Source organism: Myxine glutinosa, chromosome 4, assembly GCF_964187855.1.
Source record: "Myxine glutinosa chromosome 4, kmMyxGlut1.1, whole genome shotgun sequence".
Taxonomy (NCBI): Eukaryota; Metazoa; Chordata; class Myxini; order Myxiniformes; family Myxinidae; genus Myxine; species Myxine glutinosa.
Window position 1 is genome coordinate 152,564,230 of NC_136264.1, and position 20,368 is coordinate 152,584,597.

Sequence of the window (20,368 nt, forward strand, 5' to 3'; positions counted from 1 at the left end):
GCGATTCTCGAAGCTCCACACGGTCTCCACGTTTTCAAAGTTAAGTCTGTTCACAATTGTATTTTGTCGAAACTGTATTTATCTTTCGGCGTGTGAAGTTATAGTGTGCGCCTTGGAAGTTTCTCGGTGTTTATCTTTCATAAATTAATCGTCTGTTTGCCGCATCGCGAGCAAGGCCTTTGCCGCGTCGCGAGCGATTTGAAATCGAAGTTAAGTAATTGTTCCCATTTGTATTTTCGTTATAACTGTATTTATTTTATGGTGTGTGTACGTATATTGTGTCCCGAGGAAGATTTTCGGTGCAAATCTTTCATACCTGTATTGAAAATCGTGTTAATTCGTGTCGTGTCTTGAGGCCTTGTACAGTGTACAACCTTGAGGCTTTGTTTTTCTCTCAGCGGTCCGTCGTTTGTGATCCAATAACTTTCGTTCTCTGTTTTCCCAGTCTTTTCACCCCATAGCCTACTTCCTTGTGTAAATCTCAACAACAAAAAAACATTTCCTTCTCTGTTCTCATTCGTTTATTCATTCTTATTCGTTCGTTCGTTCTTCGACCACGTGTTTCTCCCCCATTTCCCCAGATAGTTTTCACTGTTATTAACCTTCAATGTTTACACTTTCCCCTCAAGTTATGTATTCCGTCATATATTATAACACCTTTTTCTTCTACTTCTTTAAAAGGCTGCGTTCGACTTGCTCACCAAATCTATTCAACCCAAAAAAAAATTCCATCTCCTATAGTGCCTTTTTTCTACATTCCCTAAACTCTCCTGCACTCCATCCTCCATCCAGCGCCCTTAAACGTATTTTTAACTCGAAGGTCACAAGAAACTCATTTTGCAATAAATGTTCGTTTCCCATTAATCGTACACTTTCTAAAATCAAATCTCACCCCTCCCCTCCAAATCTTCCCCATAACCCCTCCCCTCCAAATCTTCCCCATCACCCCTCCCCTCCAAATCTTCCCCATCACCCCTCCCCTCCAAATCTTCCCCATCACCCATCCCTTTCAAATCTTCCCCCTTTCCCCTCCCCTCCTAATCCTCCCCATCACCCATCCCTTTCAAATCTCCCCCCTTGCCCCCTCCCTCCTAAACTACCCCTCACCCCTCCCCTCCAAGACTCCCCCTCGCCCCTCCCCTCCTAGACTCCTCCCTCACTCCTCCCCTCCAAATCTCCCCCATATCCCATCCCCTTTCAAATCCCTCCCCTTGTCCCTTCCCTCCCAAACTCCCCCCTCGCCCCTCCCCTTCAAATCTCCCCACCCTCATTTCTTCTCAATTTCCCCCCTCCCACTCCCCCTCCTCAAAGCGTCCTCCCCGCTTCTTCCCCCTTCCAACTCTCACCTCCATCTCCCCCAACCTTCTGCCTCGCTCTTCCCCTCCTCAAATAACACCTCATTGTGCCTCACCCAATCACCATCAAACCTTTTGTCCGCCCCATCCTTCCCTTTCTCCGAGCTATTCTGAAATCTCTGACACACCTTCAACAGCTCTCCCTACCTCTTCCTCCTCTTCCACATCTTACCCTACCGCTCCCCCCACCCCTGTTCTGTATCCGATGCTCCCCCTTCCTCTTCATTAACGGTATGGACCTCAAACATCTGGGGCCTTCGTTCAAACTTAACTGATCTCTCCATACAGGTTGCTTCTGTCAAACCAGACGTGATCTGCTTAACAGAAACTTTCCTCCTTCATGATGTCTCTGATTCCTTAGTATCTCTCCCGGGTTACTCCCTCCTCCGGTATGATAGACCTGAGCCTCGTCCTGGAGGTGGGGTTGCTATCTTTATCAAAAACTCTTCCTCACTCGCCCTGCACTGCACTCTCTCCACCTCACCCCCAGGAATACCTCTGGCTCTGGCTTCCCCTTCGCTCCCACCTCTTGTTCATATGTGTGTTGTACCGTCCACCAAACAGTGATGACTCCATCTACATCTCGCTGTCTGATAATATGGACCAACTTCTATCTACTCATCCCAACTCTCTCTTCCTCATATGTGGTGATTTCAACTGTCATCATGCCAGTTGGCTGGGTGTGGTTACCTCTCTCACCAGCCATGGCTCCTCAGCAAAGGACTTCTGCGACTCACTGGGACTGACACAATCTGTCAATTTCCCGACCCGGATCTCAGTCAATGGAGCATCTTCTCTTCTGGACTTGGTTATGACTAACTTCCCTGAAAATGTCTGCTGCTCTTCTTCTGCTCCAATCGGATCATCTGATCATGTCCTTGTTAAAGTGGACATCTCTCTGACCATTCTCAGAGAGCCTGCTCAGTGTCGACGAGTCTGGCATTTCACTCAGGCCAACTGGCATGGTCTTCAAGCAGCCATCAATCATCTGGACTGGTCTCCCATCTCTACCACCTCTGACATCAACTCATCCTGGGAATTCTTCCAAAGTAAATTGCTCTCTCTCATGCACAGATTTATCCCATCTCGTCTCCAGTTGTCATACCCTTCCTCCCGTCCATGGTACACGGAATTTTGTGGTGAGGCTGTTGCCCAGAAACAACTTGCCTTCGTCTCCTGGAAAGCAAATCCAACGGAAGGAAATCTCATTTCCTTTCACAAAGCCCGAAACAAGTGTGTGTCCACCCTCAGGAGAACCAGGAAACAATATCTCTCCGTTCTCAAGACCGAACTCTCTTATCTGTCTCCCTCTTGCAAATCCTGGTGGCGTCTGGTCAAATCCGTTTCTGGTGTTTGTTCCCCCTCCATCCCCTCCCTTACCTCAAACGGCTACACAGCTGACTCCGCACGTGAAAAAGCTGAATGCCTCAACTCTGTGTTTGCCTCTAAATCTTGTGTCCCAAACCCATCCCTCTCTGTACCCACCATACCCAGTCGTACCCAGCTGCTCCTGGACTCCGTGTCCTTTCCTCCTGACAAGGTGGAAAAGTTTCTGTCAACCCTCGACTCTGATTCTGCAACTGGACCCGACGGCATCAGCCCACGGGTCCTAAAATCTTGCTCTGCCGCTCTATCTCACCCTCTCTCTGTTCTCTTCACCCTCTCTTTTGCTCAAGGTCAACTGCCATCTGCTTGGAAATCAGCCAACATCACCGCTTTGCACAAAAAAGGTGCAAAAACAGATCCTAGCAACTACAGACCAATCCGCCTTCTCCCAATTATCAGCAAAGTCATGGAATCCATCATTGCTTCGGATATGAAATCTTTCCTCTTCTCCAATGGCTTGATCTCTGATAATCAATTTGGTTTCAGAGCAGGTCACTCTACTCTGGACATGCTGCTTCTGCTGTCTCAACAATGGATGGAGGTCCCAAATGCCAAACAGGAAATTAGAGCTGTCTCCCTCGACATATCACGTGCCTTCGATACGGTCTGGCACCCCGCTCTGCTCACCAAACTCTCCTCCTTTGGTATCCATGGAAATCTCCATGCATGGCTGGCGGACTTCCTCTCTAGTCGTCGTCAACGTGTGGCCCTGAATGGGTTTCTCTCATCTCCTCTTCCTGTTCAGGCTGGAGTTCCCCAAGGCAGTGTTCTGGGCCCTGTGCTTTTTCTGGTCTTCATCAATGATCTCTCTGACTCTCTTGAAAATCCTCTCTATCTCTTTGCTGATGACTCCACTCTCTGCCGCTCCATTCCTCTTCCCTCAGATTGGCAGTCTGCAGCCTCCTCACTCTCTGAAGACTTGGACAAAATCACAGACTGGTCAAACAAGTGGAACATGTCTTTCAATCCTGACAAATCTCACACTCTTACTATGTCTCTCCGAAAAGATCGACTGGACAACCCTCCCATCTACTTTCTCAACAATCCTCTCCAAGAAGTTCTGTCGCTCAAGCTTTTGGGTCTCACTATCTGTCATGATCTTTCTTGGGAAAACCACATTTCCAAGCGGGCCTCCAAAGCCAGTCGCCGACTGGGCATCCTCCGTCATGCGAAGTCCTTCCTCGGCACACCTGAGCACCTCACCACATACATGGCTTTCATCCGCAGCTCAATGGAATACTGTTCTCCCCTATGGGCTGGTGCTCCTGCCTCACACCTAGCTCGGCTTCACGCTGTTGAAACCAAAGCTTTCAGAATTATTGGAATCTCCCGTGATGAAGCTATCTCTGAGGGCCTTTCACTCACTCACCGCAGGCAGGTAGGTGGTCTTTCTGTCTTCTACCGACTCCTCTCCGGCCTTGCACCCCCAGCTCTCTCTGTGCTCTGTCCCCCAAATATTCCTACAGGTCGCACAAGATCTGCCAGCAACCCTCTGATGGTTAAACTGCCGAAATCTCGGCTCTCTGCTCACCTTCACTCTTTCATTCCTCTTTTCTCCCGCCTCTGGAACAAACTCCCTCACTCCCTTCAATCCCACTCCTCCCTCCAGGTCTTTAAAACAGCTGTTCACCACCATCTCTTATCTTCCCCCATCCAAAACCTTGATCTTTTCTACCCCCGCTAATTCACCCCAGATCCACCTTGTTTGAAATTCCAACTTCTTTCCTGGAAGTCCTGGCAGTGTCCATATGTGTTATACTGCTCCCACACCCCCCCCCCCCTTTCCCATGCCCCCCGCTAAAGCCCTCGCCCTCTCTCAGATCTCTCCATGTCTCCATGTCTCTCGGTCCCTGCTCTCAAATGTTGTGTTTGTGTCCTTCCCCCTCTCTCCCCAACTTGTCTACCGCTCCCGATGTTATATGTTTTATGTGTCGGTTTGTCTTTCTGTGTGATTAATGTTCGCTCTTTCACGAGCCTCGATCTTGTATCCAAAAAAATTAAAAATAAAAATAAATACACACACACACACACACACACACACACACACACACACACACACACACACACACACACACACACACACACACACACACACACACACACACACACACACACATATACACACACACACACACACACAAAAAAAACAACTTTTTCGAGGCCATTTTTCCCCGCAAGCGGGGGTTGGCCTTTTTCGGGCACCGTGGTTGTTGTTGTTTTTCGGTCCCCTTTTTGAAGCAATGTTTTACGGCCGGATGCCCTTCCTGCCGCCAACCCCTTTTTGTCGCCAACACACACACACACACACAAATACACATATACACCTACACACATATATACATATACACACACACACACACATACATACATACATACACACACACATATACACATACAGACACACACATATATATACATACACACACATACACACATATATGTACACACACACACACACACACACACACACACACACACACACACACACATGTACACAAATGTACACCGACACACATGCACACACATACACATGCACACATACACACATAATTTTCCTTTGGGCGGTGGACAAATATCACTATAGCCAAATATCTTTCTTAGGACATACTCTGTGTGCCAAATGCCATGCTTGTATCATCAAAGGAACAATTCCTGCACCTATCTGCCATACTATGCATGATACATCGTCCTGCGATTTTTTTATATATCTTGGCATTTTCATGTGTGTGCGTGAATTTTCTCAATTATTTCTGACACCGAGTCGAAAACCATCGATAAAAATGAAATCATATGGTGAGTTCGATTGAAGATAAAGGCGTGACACACACAATCCACACAAGAGAGACCCACTGGCCTTGAAATTACAGGCCTTTGAGAATTCATTTCGTTCTATAAACAGAAACTTTCATGAGATTTTATTCCCGTTTTTTTCCACGGAGTCTAAAACTATGTTAGCGACTGTGAAAAATGAAATGATATATCGAATTAGAGTTGAAATAAAACTGTGAGAGAGAGCAAGACAGCACGGGCCTAACTAAACAGGCTTCAAAGCTATGCGAGTTAATAAAATGGTGATATTTGTTGATGAAGCCTCTCCCAGAATGGGTGGAGCTACTCTCTGAGTCTAAACGGAGTAAGACACACCCCCAGACAGACAGACAGACAGAATCACCTACAGCTAATAGAATATAGATTTGTATTTGGGATTATGAGATTCGGCTTATAATTATATGATGTGATGTCAGGCAAGGATGATTCCAGAAAACATGAGCCAAGTACTCAGATGGGAGTACCAAATGGGCCATTCAATACTTTGAATATTGGACTTTTATGACTATTTTAAAGTTATTCAACTCTTGTATACAGCAATGAGGGAAAGTTTTACAAAATGGACTCAATAATTACATTTACCCTGAGGAATATAGAAAAACCACCAATGATTGCTTTTTCATTCTCTTGACAGACTAATTTATATAAATGTAGTTGTCTAAGTATGCAAAATTGACTATTGGCATTATGTTTATTGACAGCCGGTGAAGACTATGTAGGAATCAGTCACAACTTGGTGTTCAACCCTGGTGTAACTACACGGACAGTGAAGGTCACGGTGCTAGATGATGTGGGACATCCAAGACTCGAAGGGCGTGAGAGGTTTGACCTCCTGTTGCGAATGCCCGAGGGAGGTGGTCTTGGAAGACCCAGTTTGACACATATCATCATTAATGACTCTTTCTCAGACTGTGAGTATTTCACTACTTGTTTGGTACACTGCAAAACATACATTAAGGAAAACTGAATTTTGAAACAGAATAAGCAAAGGAACCGTTTACGTAGGCATTTGTAAAATGCAAATACTATTTCCCCTACAGTAGATTGCTAACATTTAAAAATTGAATAGGGGATTCAAAAGGTGTTATGACAAGACACAGTAGTTCAAGAAACACGTTTGTTTTTTATTTCTCAATACATGTTTTTGCGCAATTTTTTCCAATTTCCCAATGTTTCAATACATCTTCTGTACTGTAAGAGAACCGTTAGTGTGTCTGTCTGTGTCACCATTTTTTCTGAGATGGCTGAACGGATTTTCGTCAAACTTTCAGTGGTTTATTAGTGAGTGCTGGGAAGTGTTTTGGGCTGAATTTTTTTTTTTTTTTTTAAATTTCGATTTTTTTCTTCTTAATCGCTCTAATCTTAATTTAGTTAATTAATTAATTAATCTTCATCTAATTCTGAATTAATTTTCTTAATTTATAGTGATTGAGCCTTTGTAGTCATGTGAAAGGTAATATTAAATTATCCCCGACTATTTTATGTGTGTGTGTGTGCGTGTGTGTAATATTATAATATTAAATATAAATATTCCTTAGTGGGTGTAGAGAAGTGTTTTAGCCACCCACAAAAAATAGAAGAAAAAAAGTTGATTTCTTCAAAATGCTTACAGGATTAGAACATCACCGGGCAATGCTGGATACTCCTGCTAGTAATGAATAAGAAAATAGGTTATTATTATTATTATTATTATTATTATTACTATTATTATTAATTATTATTACTCCTGCCAGGGAGTAATGCATTCACTCGTGTCCGTGTGTGTGTGTGTGTGTGTGTGTGTGTGTGTTCGTGAACAAGATATCTGGAAAAGTTCTGAACGGATTTGGATGAAAGTTGGTGGGATGATTGCCCTTGGGATAAGGAAGAATTGATTAGTTTTTGGTGAAGCTCAGGATATTATTCCTGATCCAGGAATTTTTTGAAGGATTTTGTTACCATTGGAAGATAGGACTCAGCAGCGGCCACCCACGGCGGGAGTATGCGCTCTACTGAGTGGCGTTCTAGTTATTATTAGGTTTACTCTCCATGAAATGGAGAGAAACCTATTATTACTGCTAGAGTTTTTCTTATTATTATTATTCTTCCACCCTATTTTGCACCTCCGAAAACTTCATAATTAAGTTTCTCAGCAACCGCTGGACGGATTGACAGGAAATTTTCATCAAATGATCGGCTAGGCTCGTAGAATTTTTAAATGCTAATGATGACGTCATAGGTCACGTGGTATGGGCGCCATCTTGTAAAACACCTTCAACTTTGCCCCTCTGTATCACCGAAACGGCTCAATGGAAAAATTTGAGGAATGGCTCATACTAAAGAACTCTGCAATGGGAACAAAAAACATGTGTATTGAGTATATCAAAAATGCTAACGTTAAGAGGTTAGAATTCGTCAAACACAATTTTTCTCCCCCGAAAATGAGATTTTTTCCCCAAATGCTTAGTTAAAAAAAACTCAGATTGCAAAAAATTTCGAAGTCATACGTCACATGGTTCGGCCGCCATCTTGTTTTCCGTGAAAAAACACAAAAAACCCTTTTTCTCCGCAACGGCTGAACGGATCGAGCCCACACTTGGCATGCATATTCGCATACCCATGATGAACAAAAAAGGCAGCGAGCACGACGTCATCCGACACGTGGTTTCAGAGTTATGACGTTTTAAAATTTCAAACTAGAAATGGAATCACCTCCATAATTTGTGGAGATATCGAGTGGAAACTTTACACAAATGTTCCTCATGGGGGGATGTTTCATCGTTACCTGAGACGTTTTGATAAGTCACATGGTTTGGCCGCAATAAATAATGGAAGTTTAAATTTTAAAAAGCTTGTAACTCTTGAACCACTGCATGGATAGACTTGAATTTTTAATGCAATGTGGCTCTCATCAAGCGAAACAAGTGTGCAAACTTTCAAGATGATTGGATGTACGGTCGCGAATCTATAAGTCTTTATTTTTGAAAGAAGAAGAAACACACCATTTTGTCTTTCCAGTACGTGCTCACGATAACGCGATCTCCCGCAGTCATTTGAACCGCAAAAAAAATTATAATTGCAGATTTGTCAATAGATGAGGCATATTAACAAACGAATGAAACAGATTTGCTCAAATTCTGACTTTTTAACTCGATCGTATTTCACTGAAAGTAAGCCCATCAAGGCGCGTACGTAATACACGAAAATACAGTGGCCCATTTGCGCATATGCAAACATCCATCCGCATATTACGTAAGGTGCTGTGCGAGAAGGAAATAGCTGTCATGGTCGTAATTGGTCTTGAAATTTGCGCAAATAAATGCCCTACACGATGCCGTTTATTTCGTCACAATCCATCCAGCCGATCTGAAGTTATATGAAGAAATGCATTTACGTCGTGACGTCATCACGCGATTTTCGAATGCAGACGTCTTTTCGGAAATTAAATAAAGATAGAAATCGAAATGAATCATGTCCGCGATTTGCGCATGCGCGGTTTTCTCAGTCGCTTTTCAGTGGCATCGCAGTGCAACCCATCTGCGCATGCGCCAGCTATTGAAAATTGGGTCGCCACGGCAAAATCCAAGATGGCCGCCACCATGTATGTCTGAACCTTGCAACCTGCATATCTTGAAAAATAAGCGAAGTAGCAACTTCTAATTTGGTGTGTGGGTGTATCTAGGCACAAGGAAGAACGCTATCGAAAATTGGGTCGCCACGTCAAAATCCAAGATGGCCGCCACCATATATATGTCTGACCTTGCAACCTGCATATCTTGAAAAATAAGCGAAGTAGCAACTTCTAATTTGGTGTGTGGGTGTATCTAGGCACAAGGAAGAACGCTATCGAAAATTGGGTCGCCACGTCAAAATCCAAGATGGCCGCCACCATATATATGTCTGACCTTGCAACCTGCATATCTTGAAAAATAAGCGTGTGTGTGTGTAGGGGGGATGTGTGTGTGTGTTGGGGTGGAGGGATGTGTGTGTGTGTGTGTGTGGGGGTGGAGGGATGTGTGTGTGTGTGTGGGGGGAGGGATGTGTGTGTGTGTGGAGGGGGGGAGGGATGTGTGTGTGTGTGTGTGTGTGTGTTTGGAGGGGTGTGCGTGTGGGGGGAGGGGTGTGGGGGTGTTTGTGTGTGTGCATGTGTGTTAGGGTTGGGGGGGGTGGGGGGATGTGTGCATGTGTTTGTGTGTGTGTTAGGGGTGGGGGATATGTGTGTGTGTTTGTGTGTGTGTGTTGGGGTGGAGGGATGTGTGTGTGTGTGTGTGTGTGTTAGGGGTGGGGGGATATATGTGTGTGTGTGTGTGTGTGTGTGTATGTGTGGAGGGGTGTGTGTGTGTGTGTGTGTGTGTGTGTGTGTGTGTGTGTGTGTGTGTGTGTGTGTGTGTGTGTTGGGAGTGGGGTGGGGAGATGTGTGCGTGTGTTTGTGTGTGTATGTGTGGATGTGCGTGTGTGTGTATGTGTGTGTGGGTGTGAGGGGGCGGGTGGATATGTGTGTGTGTGGAGGGGTGTATGTGTGGAGGGGTGTTCGTGTGGGGGGAGGGGTGTGGGGGTGTTTGTGTGTGTGCATGTGTGTTAGGGTTGGGGGGTGGGGGGATGTGTGCATGTGTTTGTGTGTGTGTTAGGGGTGGGGGATATGTGTGTGTGTTTGTGTGTGTGTGTTGGGGGTGGGGGGGATGTGTGCATGTGTGTGTGTTAGGGGTGGGGGGATATATGTGTGTGTGTGTGTGTGTGTTGGGGGTGGGGGTGGGAGGACGTGTGCATGTGTTTGTGTGTGTGTATGTGTGTGTATGTGGGTGGGGGGTAGGGGGAATGTGTGTGTGTGTGGGGATGTGTGTGTGTGTGGGGATGTGTGTGTGGGGGGGGGGGGGGCATGGGGGTGTGTGTCGGGGGATGTGTGTGTGGGATGTGTCTTGGGGTTGGGGGGAGGGGGATGCGCGCTTGTCTGGATATGTGTGTGCGTGTGGGGGAGGGGTGTGCGTGTGTTTGTGTGTGTGTGTGTGTGTGTGGATGTGTGTGTGTGTGTGTGTATTTTGGGGGTGGGGTGTGTGTGTGTGTGGATATGTGTGTGTTGGGGGTGGGGTGTGTGTGTGTGTGTGTGTGTAGGGGGGATGTGTGTGTTTGTGGGGGTGGAGGGATGTGTGTGTGTAGGTGGGGGTAGGGGGGATGTGTGTGTATGTGTGTGTGTGTTGTGTGTGTGTGTGTGTGTGTAGGGGGGATGTGTGTGTGCGCGTGGGGGGAGAGGTGTGCGCGTGTTTGTGTGCGTGTGTGTGTGTGTGTGGATGTGTGTGTGTGTGTGTTGGGGGTGGGGTGTGTGTGTGTGTGTAGGGGGGATGTGTGTATGTGTGGGGGTGGAGGGATGTGTGTGTGTAGGTGGGGGGGGGGCTTGGTGTGTGTGTGTGTGTGTGTGTGTGTGTGTGTGTTGTGTGTGTGTGTGTGTGTGTGTAGGGGGGATGTGTGTGTGGGGGGAGGGATGTGTGTGTGTGGGGGGGGAGGGATGTGTGTGTGTGTGGGGGGGGAGGGATGTGTGGGTGTGGGTGTGGGTGTGTGTGTGTGTGTGTGTGTGTGTGTGTGTTTGGAGGGGTGTGCGTGTGAGGGGAGGGGTGTGGGTGTGTGTGTGGGAGGGGGTAGGGGGGATGTGTGTGTGTGTGTGTGTGTGTGTGTGTGTGTGTGTGTGTGTGTGTGTGTGTGTGTGTCGGGGTTGTATCCAAGGGGGTTGTGTCAAAGCATGTCCAATGAAAGTGGGGTTGTATCACAAGTGGGGTTGTATCAAAAGTGGGGTTGTATCAACAGTGGGGTTGCATCAAAAGTGGGTGCGAGTAAACCGGTCATCACTGCCAGCAGTTTTAAAGTGGCAGTTCTAGTTATTATTATTATTAGGCAGATATTACACTAAAACAAAAAATTAAAAACAATAAAACATAAATAAACATTTAACAGACATGTCATAATAATTTTAAAACAATCATCTGAGTTGATGAGTCAATCAACTAATGTGAGTCCTCACCAACTAGGCCACATTCCGCTATTCTATGGTCATTATGAGTAGGGAATGATGGGGTTAGTTGGAATATTTTTCACGAAAACTATTTATTACATAATATGGTTTTGCTAAGAAAAACAAGAGATATTACACAACATATATATATGCATATGTGCAACAATTATAACATATTGACAAGTGTTAACATTTGACAGGTACATGTGTATATGTATCAGGTGACTACCGTATGTATCAAGTGTTCCAACTAACCCCGACCATGGGGTTAGTTCAGTATTAATCAACGTGCTCACATTTGAACTGTCCAGTCCAAGTTTGATTCCTGATGCGATTATAAACTTTCCCGCTGCTGTTTTATATGTGGGTCGTTGAATCAATGAGTGTGCCGTCCATTGGATATGATGTTAATCTGAGTCCTGTATTCCAGTGTCCCAAATGCTTTGTGTCTTAGGCAGTGTATTGGTACCAAATTTCAAATTTATACTCTAACTACTATCACTGAGATGGTAATGGCCTACATTCCAAGGCCTAAGATTGCTTCATCGATGCCGAGGAAAACTCGGTGCATAATAGGTCAGAAAATTCTTGAAAGGCATGGAATTTATTTTTCCTAAAATGCAAACTCTTGAAAGTATTTATTTTTGCCACTTTCCAGGAAAATAATCAAGCTTGGAAATGGCATGAAAAGTATTAATTGGATTGAGAGAAAAAGTGTTTAACTTTTTCAAATTGATAAGTGCCTTTATTCTCAGTTTCATTTATCTTACTATAATTCACCAAATGTCCATCCGCCTGTCAGTCCGTCTGTCTGTCTGTCCGTCCGTCCGTTCCCAGGTACCGCAAAAACGGCTGAACCGATCACAACGAAATTTTGGGTGGGTAATCCTGGGACCCCCTGGAGTAAAATAGACTAAATTGTTTTTCTAATTTCAGCTTCGGTCTCCAGCATTTTCAGGTTTGGACTCCCGCCTAACGTTATTGTCCCGGGTACCGCAAAAACGGCTGCACCGATCGAAACGATACACCTCCATGCCCGTGGGATTCCCACGGGTGACCCCACTAGTTATAGTAGCCAGTGATGCCGGTGTTGTGAATGAACGCGTACGTATTATGTTGAAAAACCAGATTTTTGCTGGATCCTTTGAGAATTCCAAGCTTTGACGCACCAAATCACTCAATGGAGGCCGCCATCTTGCGGATGCGGAAGTATGCATAAAAAATTGAGAAAAAGTTCAATAGGAGTTTGTTTCACCCGTCTTTTTTTGATTCACAATCTTATGCACCTCTAATTTGTAATTAAAATACTTTAAGACCAACCTCGTTCTCCGGGTCCTGGTTATCTTCAACGAAAATCGTCACCAAACACCGGAACCAATGAGATTCGAGCATTTGAAAAAATATTTCAAAAACCAAATCGCTCCATGGAGGCCGCCATCTTGCGGATGCGGAAGTATGCATAAAAAATTGCGAAAAAGTTCAATAGGAGTTTGTTTCACCCGTCTTTTTTTGATTCACAATCTTATGCACTTCTAATTTGTAATTAAAATACTTTAAGACCAACCTCGTTCCCCGGGCCCTGGTTATCTTCAACGAAAATCGTCACCAAACACTGGAACCAATGAGATTCGAGCATTTTAAAAAGTATTTCAAAAAAGCTTATTACCGCGTTTTGGAGGCTGAAAACGGCGTCAAATATTCTAAAATTGACGAAGAATTATTTTTTAGAAATCTCGCGGCCGTAGGGGATAGTTTTTCACGGCCGGAAATATCCGAAGTTGAGACGGAATTCACCGAATTAATCAAGAAGGAAATTTTATAAATTTTAATCTCATCCAGAATGCAAATGGTGTCATTTTGAACTAGGTACGGTACCTACTACACCTACCTACTACCAACTACCTAACCTACTGATGCCATAGTGATGGGTAAAATAGTGGCAAGAGGCTTTGGCTTCGCCGCTTGGCTCATTGCGGCTTTGCAGTCGGGTACTAGTAATATGACTTCAGTGAGCTCCACAGACAAATCCACTCTCAATTCAAAGATTGTTTACACTAAACACTAAACAGTTCATCACCATCAATAACTGCAAATCCCCCACTGCTCCCCTCCCCCAAGGTTCAGTTCTTGGCCCCTCCTCTTCATCCTGTACCTGTCCCCCCTTGGTCACTTAATCCGCCGTCATGGTCTCCAATTCCACTGCTTCGCCGATGACATCCAGCTTTTCATCTCCACCAAGTCCATCTCCACCGCCACCCACTCTATACTGACAAACTGCATCACTGAAATAAAATCCTGGCTTCAAATCAACTTCCTCAAACTTAACTATGATAAATCTGAAATAATCATCATTGGCCCAAAAACGCTCACCAAATCCACCCATAACTTTGCCCTCAACATCGACGGTTTCCCAGTATCCACCTCCCCTCACATCCGGAATCTTGGCATCATCTTTGACCAAACCCTCTCCTTCGACAAATACACTAAACAGATCACAAAGACAGCCTTCTTTCACCTGAAAAACATCGCCCGTCTCCGTCCATCCCTCTCCTCCACGGCTGCAGAAACCCTCATCCACGCCTTCATCACCTCCCGTCTGGACTACTGCAACAGCCTCCTCTATGGTTCACCCTCAATAATCACCAATAAACTCCAATACATTCAGAACTCCGCTGCCCGTCTACTCACCCATTCCCGGACCCGTGACCACATCACCCCCGTCCTTTATAAGCTTAACTGGCTCCCCATCCCCCAGAGAATCCAGTACAAAATCCTCCTCTTGACCTACAAAGCCCTCCATAACCTGGCCCCATCCTACCTGACTGACCTCCTCTCCAGACACACTCCCACCCGCAACCTCCGCTCTGCTGGTACCAACCTCCTGACCCCCCCCCCCCCCCAATCCGGACCAAATTCAGATCCTGGGGGGACAGGGCCTTCTCCATCGCTGCTCCCACCCTCTGGAACTCACTACCTCACACCATCAGAGACTCCTCCTCACTCACCACATTCAAAACATCACTCAAGACCCACCTGTTCAACACTGCATTCAACATTTAACCTACAGCATTTAACCCCTGACTATCTCTTCTCCTTCTCCTTCCTTTTGCTTTGATTATTTACCGATTGATTTTTGTCTTTTTGCACTTGTTTTTTGTACTCTGTCAAAGCGCCTTTGGGTTTCTTGAAAAGCGCTATATAAAATAAATGTATGTATGTATTATTATTATTATAAAGATACTTCCAGCACAAATCGTTCAACCTATCAACCTTCCAGCACAACGATAGGCACAAAACCTATTGTTCAACCTCCAGCCAAAGGACGGCACACACATTTAAATCTCACCCTGTACAATAAACACCAGAATGACAGTTTATATCTGGGTCTAGATTCGAACCCAGGATAGAATGCTGAGAGGCGAGTGTACATAGATAGCTCTTGTCTATCCTGCTAGTCCGGCACTTTTTGTGATGAACGGTTTCACAACGACTGTTTTGCACATGCGAGTGTTCCTACACTTTCAAACCTAAATTCTACAGTAATGGGGTGCATATGAGAACGTCATTTATTGTTGGACTTTTGAAGTACCATAACCTGCAATAAAAGGTTTGCTTTAGTTAATCATTTTAATGCTCAATACAGTCGTGGCCAAAAATATTGGCGCCCTTGCACTTTTTTAAATAATGCACCATTTCTTCCAGAAAATTGTTGAAATTAAAAAATATTTTGATATCCACATATGTATTTCTTTGGTTTGAAGTGGAACAAAATGACCGAGAAAGACTTGGCTGAAGGTGGTGGAAGTAGAAATGCAGGCAAGGGGGTTAACAAGGGGAGATGCAGAAAATAGGGCAAAATGGATAAGATCGTCATGGGGCCCGCAAGGCTAACCCCCGCTCCAGCAGGGAAGATGGCTTTAAAATGCCTGTTGTTGTTGCAGTGGAACAAAACAAAAAAAGCAGAAAAAATTACTAAATCTTAGCTTATTCCACACAGAAATCCTAAAATGGTCTGGACAATATTATTGGCACCTTTTAGAAGTTGTTAGAAATAATTAGATTTCAAACAGGTGATTCTGCTTTACTTTGGAATTGAACTCACCTGTGGTGATTTGCAGGTGCCTGCAATATAAAAATCACTCATTCAAACAGTTCGAATAGAGAAAAGGAGTCATTCTGCTGGTTTGTGTCACTGTGTGTACCGCAATGAGCGGTACACACAGTGAATGAGCGGTACACACACTACCATAGAACCGCAATGAGCGGTACACACAGTGAAAGAAAGAAAACCAGAGAATTGTCTGAGGAAGTCAGACACAAGATTGTAGCCAAGCATGGACAATCTTAAGGCTACAAATCCATCTCCAGAGACCTTGATGTTCCTGTGTCCACCGTACGCAATGTTATCAGGATGGTTAAAGCCTATGGCATTGTAGCCAACCTCCCTGCATGTGGCCGCAAGAGAAAAATTTATTGAAGATTGCAGCGAAGGATTGTTCAAATGGCGGAGAAAGCACCTCAATCACCTGCCAAACAGATTCAAGCTTACCTTCAGACACTAGATATGACAGTTTCAACTATCACCATCCATCGCCAACTCAATGAAAGGGGGTTCTATAGTAGTTAACCTAGGAGGACCCCACTGCTGGGGAGAGACAGAGAGAGATATAAGAAAGCCTGACTGGATGTTACCAAAACACACCTGAACAAGCCAAAATCCTGGGAGAATGTCCTGTGGACAGATGAGACCAAATTAGAGCTTTTGGTAAAGCACATCATCTCTATGTTTACAGAAAACAAAATGAAGCCTTCAAAGAAAAGAACACCTTCACTATCATCAAACATGGAGGAGGTTCAGTGATGTTTTGGGGTTGCTGTGCTGCCTCTGGCACTGGGTGCCTTGAATGTGTGCATGGCATCATTAAATCAGGAGATTACCAAGGCATGTTCAACCCAGTGTCAGAAAACTGGGTCTCCATTGAAAGTCATGGGTCTTGCAGCAGGACAATGACCCAAAACATGCTTCAAAAAGCACCCAGGAATGGTTCAAGACAAAACGCTGAACTGTTCTGAAGTGGCCAGGAATGGGTCCAGATCTAAATCCCATTGAACACCTGTGGGGAGATCTGAAAACAGCAGTTGAGAGAAGGCACCCTTCAAATCTGGAAGAACTTGAGCAGTTTGCACAAGAAGAGTGGATCAAACTGCCAGTAGAGAGGTGGAGGAAGCTCATTCATGGCTGTAGGAAGCACTTGACTTCAGTTATTTTGTCCAAAGTCTGTGCGACCAAATATTAAGTCTTGGGTGTCAATAGTTTTGTAAATGCATTTCTTTTTAGTTTCTGATTTAAAAGGATATATTAAGTTCTGAATAAAAAACAAAGGCTCTGTAATATTAACAGTGAAATAAAGAATTGTGTCGACCAAATACTTTTGTCAATTTCAACTTATTTTTAGAGAAAATTGTGAGATATTTGAAAAAGGTGCAAGGATACCAATATTTTTGGCCACGACTGTATATAACTCAGAATGTGATCATTATTGGCTTAAACATATTGTCATGTCTGAGTGCCTGATAGCACGGTGTACTCACAGTATACCTTTCGTCCCAGAAGATAGGCCAAACGGTCTCTTCTGCACTGTGTTCAGTTGTTGTATTTACAGTTACCATGCCCCAAGGATCATTCATATGAGCTGAAATTACTGACAGGACATGCATGGAAATGGTACAAACCAAGTGAAAAGACACAAAAAGGTAGATGGAGACATACAAACCTGTATCCAAGGATTTAGAAATAAACGCAAATCCTAACCCACCCTAGGCACCACAAAACACACTTTTACAACAAGATAAGAAAGCAGGCACCTTATCAATGATGCACAGGGTGGACGCAGATCTCAATGCAGCCCACTTTGGAAACCAGGTGTGAGATGCCACAAACCAGTGACGAAGGCAGTCCAAAGACAAAGAAAACCAACCATGAGCAGCACCAGAGATGAGTAGCACCCAAGATGCAGAACGCCAAACAGAGAAAGATGAAGTGAACCAGCCATGAGGAGTGCCAGCGACAATCAACTCCAGCAACCAGGCCTTGTGGTCCGCTTTGTCCTTTCCAGACGAGGCCTCCTGGTCTACCTTCCGTCTTCTCTCCAGGCCCTTCATCTTCCTCCTCAATGCGATTCTTTTCACTTAGTGCACTTGGAGTTATCCTGTCTCTCTTCTATTCCTGAGACTCCTGAGACTCCTCCTCCTCCTCAGACTCCTCCTCCTCCTCCTCCTGAGACTCCTCCTCCTCCTCCTCACAAGGTGGCTCCTTTCCCTCTCCAAAGACAGGATTATCCCAGCTTGAGTGAATTCCACACACCCAAAACCATGATCAATGTCTCCTCACAAAACTCCTCCATGAACAGCTTCTCATTCTCCTTCCACACGAGGCCTCCTCTTGCTCATGGGAAGAGTCCTCTTCTAGGGCCATGGGGGAGGGGGGCCCAATAAAAAAAATAACTCGATATTGTTTCTTCTGGGCTCCACAGCACACTGTGCCACCATGGCTGGCACACACTGGTCAGACAGTTCGTAACTTCCGACACGTGTGCCTCTGTGATTAGAAGTCCTCACATAGCCTTGCCCACAAACAAGAGGCTTTTCAACATACAAAATTACTCTGGCTATCCTGTCTATAAATTACATACGCTGCATCACAAGCATCACGTGCAACAAACGCCTTACTCTGACAGGTCTCTATTACATAGCAATCTAACCTACTCAAAACACACGGACAATACTATACTTACCACAGTCTAGCTATAGATACCCCCACCCCCTTTCCACATGACAATATATATGTACAATTCTTTATATACTTGTTTATAATAATCTGGAAAATGCTAAACAAGTCCTGGAAAAACTTGGAAAAGTCTTGGAAAAGTCCTGGAATTTGAGATAGGTCAAGGTTTACAAACCATTGAAAATGATATGTACTGTGCCAACAATATAAATTATCCTTTGCATGCAGTGCCACGGGTGCAATTTAAAGCATCACAGATCGAGGTGCTGGAGGAAGATGGCAAAGTGTCCGCTATTTTGACTCGCAGTGGTGACACGAGCCATAAAATATCTGTACGCTGTTATACCCGACAGAGCTCAGCTCAGGTTGGACATGATTACAGGGAAAGGTCCAACACAGATGCCTCCATAATCTCCTTTTTACCAGGTACTTGTACACAGTTGAGTTACTGCATACCAAGCTTTCTTCTACTCCAGTTTTTCTGACTATCTGCAAGCTTTGAGGCCTCGATTTTGTGATGCTTCAACATAAATGTACTTAACAGCGAAACTTTTGAAATGTCTTTTCACATCCTTCAAGGCTAATATCAGCATATACATTAAAGGGTTTTCAAAATTGTTTCTTTACAATATCACCCTCACCTACTTCCCCTTGTATTCCCATCTTTCACAACTATTGTTCAACTAATCGCATCCATAAACCCCCAAAACCCCTCCTCATGCACCTCTTGAGCAGGAGAGCTGGAGAAGACGTGCGACGTTCTGCTGCGGGATGACTGGGAATATGAGGAACAGGAGGAGTTTCGTCTTGTTCTCGGCTCTCCGCATGGTGCTGCCTTGGGTTCCCGGGCAGAGACCATCGTACAGATCAATGATGAGGCCGACAGTGAGAATGAATTATTTTTCCCAATTATTCTGCGTAATATTGTTTCACTTTCATGAACATCATACCTTTTACCTGGTTGTGTTGTCAGGTTCCAAGCCTTTCTTAGAAAACACTCAGCAATGATGGATGATAAAGTCGTGTTGTGATTATATTAAACTTGACAGCAAGAGGAATCTACTAATTGAATGAGGTACAAATCTTTTATTACAAACACAAATATGGCAGAATGTTTGGCTCACTTCCGCCTTCCCTACCCTTTTCCCTCCATATGATCCATTTCTGCCCTTTCCTTCCCTCCCCCTACTCTCTCCTTCCAACCACCATTCCCTTCTCTTCCCACTCCTCCCACACTCTCACACCCTTCTTTCACAGGGCCTATCATTGGGTTCAATATGAGTAGAGCGAGCATATGGGAGCCAGAAAACCTCGGTGAACAGACTTCTCTCCATGTCACTGTACTGCGACGTGGGGATCCCACCAAGACGTCACTGGTTAGAGTCTACACACAAGATGGTTCGGCCACAGCGGGACAGGACTATATACCATTGTCAGAGGGTGAGAGATTAGAATAAACAAGCTCAATTACAGACAGCACATCCAACATTGTTAGGGACAAAAGTGATGCCAAGTTGCAAGGGGAAATCAATTGAAGAAAATCTGAAATTGAGAAAAAAATGCGAGGACAATTAGGACAGAATCAATAAAGTCAATCAGGCAAGTGCGTACAGTGCCTTCAGAAAGTATTCACACCCCTTGACTTTTTCACATTTTGTTGTGCTTCAGCCTGACTTTAAAATGGATGAAATTTAAAGTTTTTGTCACCCATTTACACAAAATACCCCATAATGGCAAAGTGGAAACATGTTTAAAAAAATTTTCCCCAAATTTATTGAAAATGAAATACAGATATATCTAATTTACATAAGTATTCAGCCCCCTGAATCAATACTTTGTGGAAGCACCTTTGGCAGCGATTACAGTTTTGAGTCTTCTTGTGTATATCTATACAAGCTTTTCACAACTGGATTTGGGGAGTTTCTCCCATTATTCCTTGAAGATTTGCTCAAGCTCTGTCAAGTTGGATGGGGAGCGTTGGTGAAAAGCAATCTTCAAGTCTTTCCATAGATTCTCAATAGGATTCAAGTC

General features: G+C 44.5%; 1 protein-coding gene across 1 annotated transcript in view; it reads left to right on the top strand.

Moving 5' to 3' along the window:
• LOC137425974 (FRAS1-related extracellular matrix protein 2-like) overlaps window positions 1-20,368 on the top strand; it is a 117,220-nt gene that overhangs the window by 23,039 nt on the left and 73,813 nt on the right. Inside the window, exons 8-11 of the mRNA XM_068114696.2 lie at window positions 6,272-6,481; window positions 18,566-18,763; window positions 19,073-19,222; window positions 19,595-19,777. Coding sequence (XP_067970797.2) covers window positions 6,272-6,481; window positions 18,566-18,763; window positions 19,073-19,222; window positions 19,595-19,777 — 741 coding nt within the window. The remainder of the gene's footprint in view (window positions 1-6,271; window positions 6,482-18,565; window positions 18,764-19,072; window positions 19,223-19,594; window positions 19,778-20,368) is intronic.